The 832-nt window shown below is 31.6% G+C and overlaps 1 protein-coding gene across 1 annotated transcript in view; it reads left to right on the plus strand.

Annotated features, from left to right (window-relative positions):
* The first annotated feature begins 627 nt into the window (after nt 1-627).
* Nucleotides 628-832, plus strand: part of commd7 (COMM domain containing 7) — a 15,806-nt gene continuing 15,601 nt past the window's right edge. The window contains exon 1 of the mRNA XM_008404317.2: nt 628-818. Within this exon, the coding sequence (XP_008402539.2) occupies nt 738-818 (81 nt within the window). The 5' untranslated portion in view covers nt 628-737. The remainder of the gene's footprint in view (nt 819-832) is intronic.

Raw genomic sequence — 832 nt, forward strand, 5'->3', positions numbered from 1 at the left:
TAGCAATTAATCTCAAAATTAAAACTTTGACATTTAAGAGTTTGAAATGTTGAAAATTTGCTAGAAAAAACGTAAAAATATTACAATTAATCTCAGAATATTTTAAAATTTCAGAATTTCAAAATTTTAGAATGTTCTCTGGCAAATTTTCAACATTTCAAACTCAAAAACTTCCAATTTTTYCCCCCTGGAAATTTCTGAGATTGATGTCAATGTTTCAGTTTTTATTTTTCATTTTTGGAGGAAATTTCTTCTTTTTTTGTTTTTTTATCTACAGATTTCCTAATACACAATCATAMGTTTCTTATAGAAAGATATTTTCCTCTTATAAATGAGCATTATAGTATATAAAATAGTTATTTACTTAAAATAAGCTTCTATATCTTGGTGGAAAGTTACTTGTAAGTTAATTTTGTTACTTTAAGTGTATTTTAAAATGTCCTAGTTTCCCTTCTAATTACAGGCTCATTTCTTTTTCATAAATAGCTTTACTTTAAAACAAAACATTTAAGTAAAAAACAATATTTTCTGTGTTTTAATCYATTTTCAGTCTCATTTCTCCGTGTAAAAGTTGCTTTGCACATTTTTCACCTCCTTTTCCTTTCAGAGGGTCAGACGCATTCTGCGCATGCGCGTGACCACCGTGAACCCGGAAGTTCTCTCCTGGAATCAGCTGCGCAGCAGCAGCAGCAGCCAAAACACCGGATCGAGTTTATTCAGGGATAAAGCACAAAAACATGCAGCTTCACTTCGCCAAGGACGTGTTACCGGACTCTGTCGGTACCGACTTCCAGAATCTGAACAAATTTAACGAGCAGGTAAAAAAAAAAAA

Source organism: Poecilia reticulata, linkage group LG2 (assembly GCF_000633615.1).
Source record: "Poecilia reticulata strain Guanapo linkage group LG2, Guppy_female_1.0+MT, whole genome shotgun sequence".
Classification (NCBI taxonomy): domain Eukaryota; kingdom Metazoa; phylum Chordata; class Actinopteri; order Cyprinodontiformes; family Poeciliidae; genus Poecilia; species Poecilia reticulata.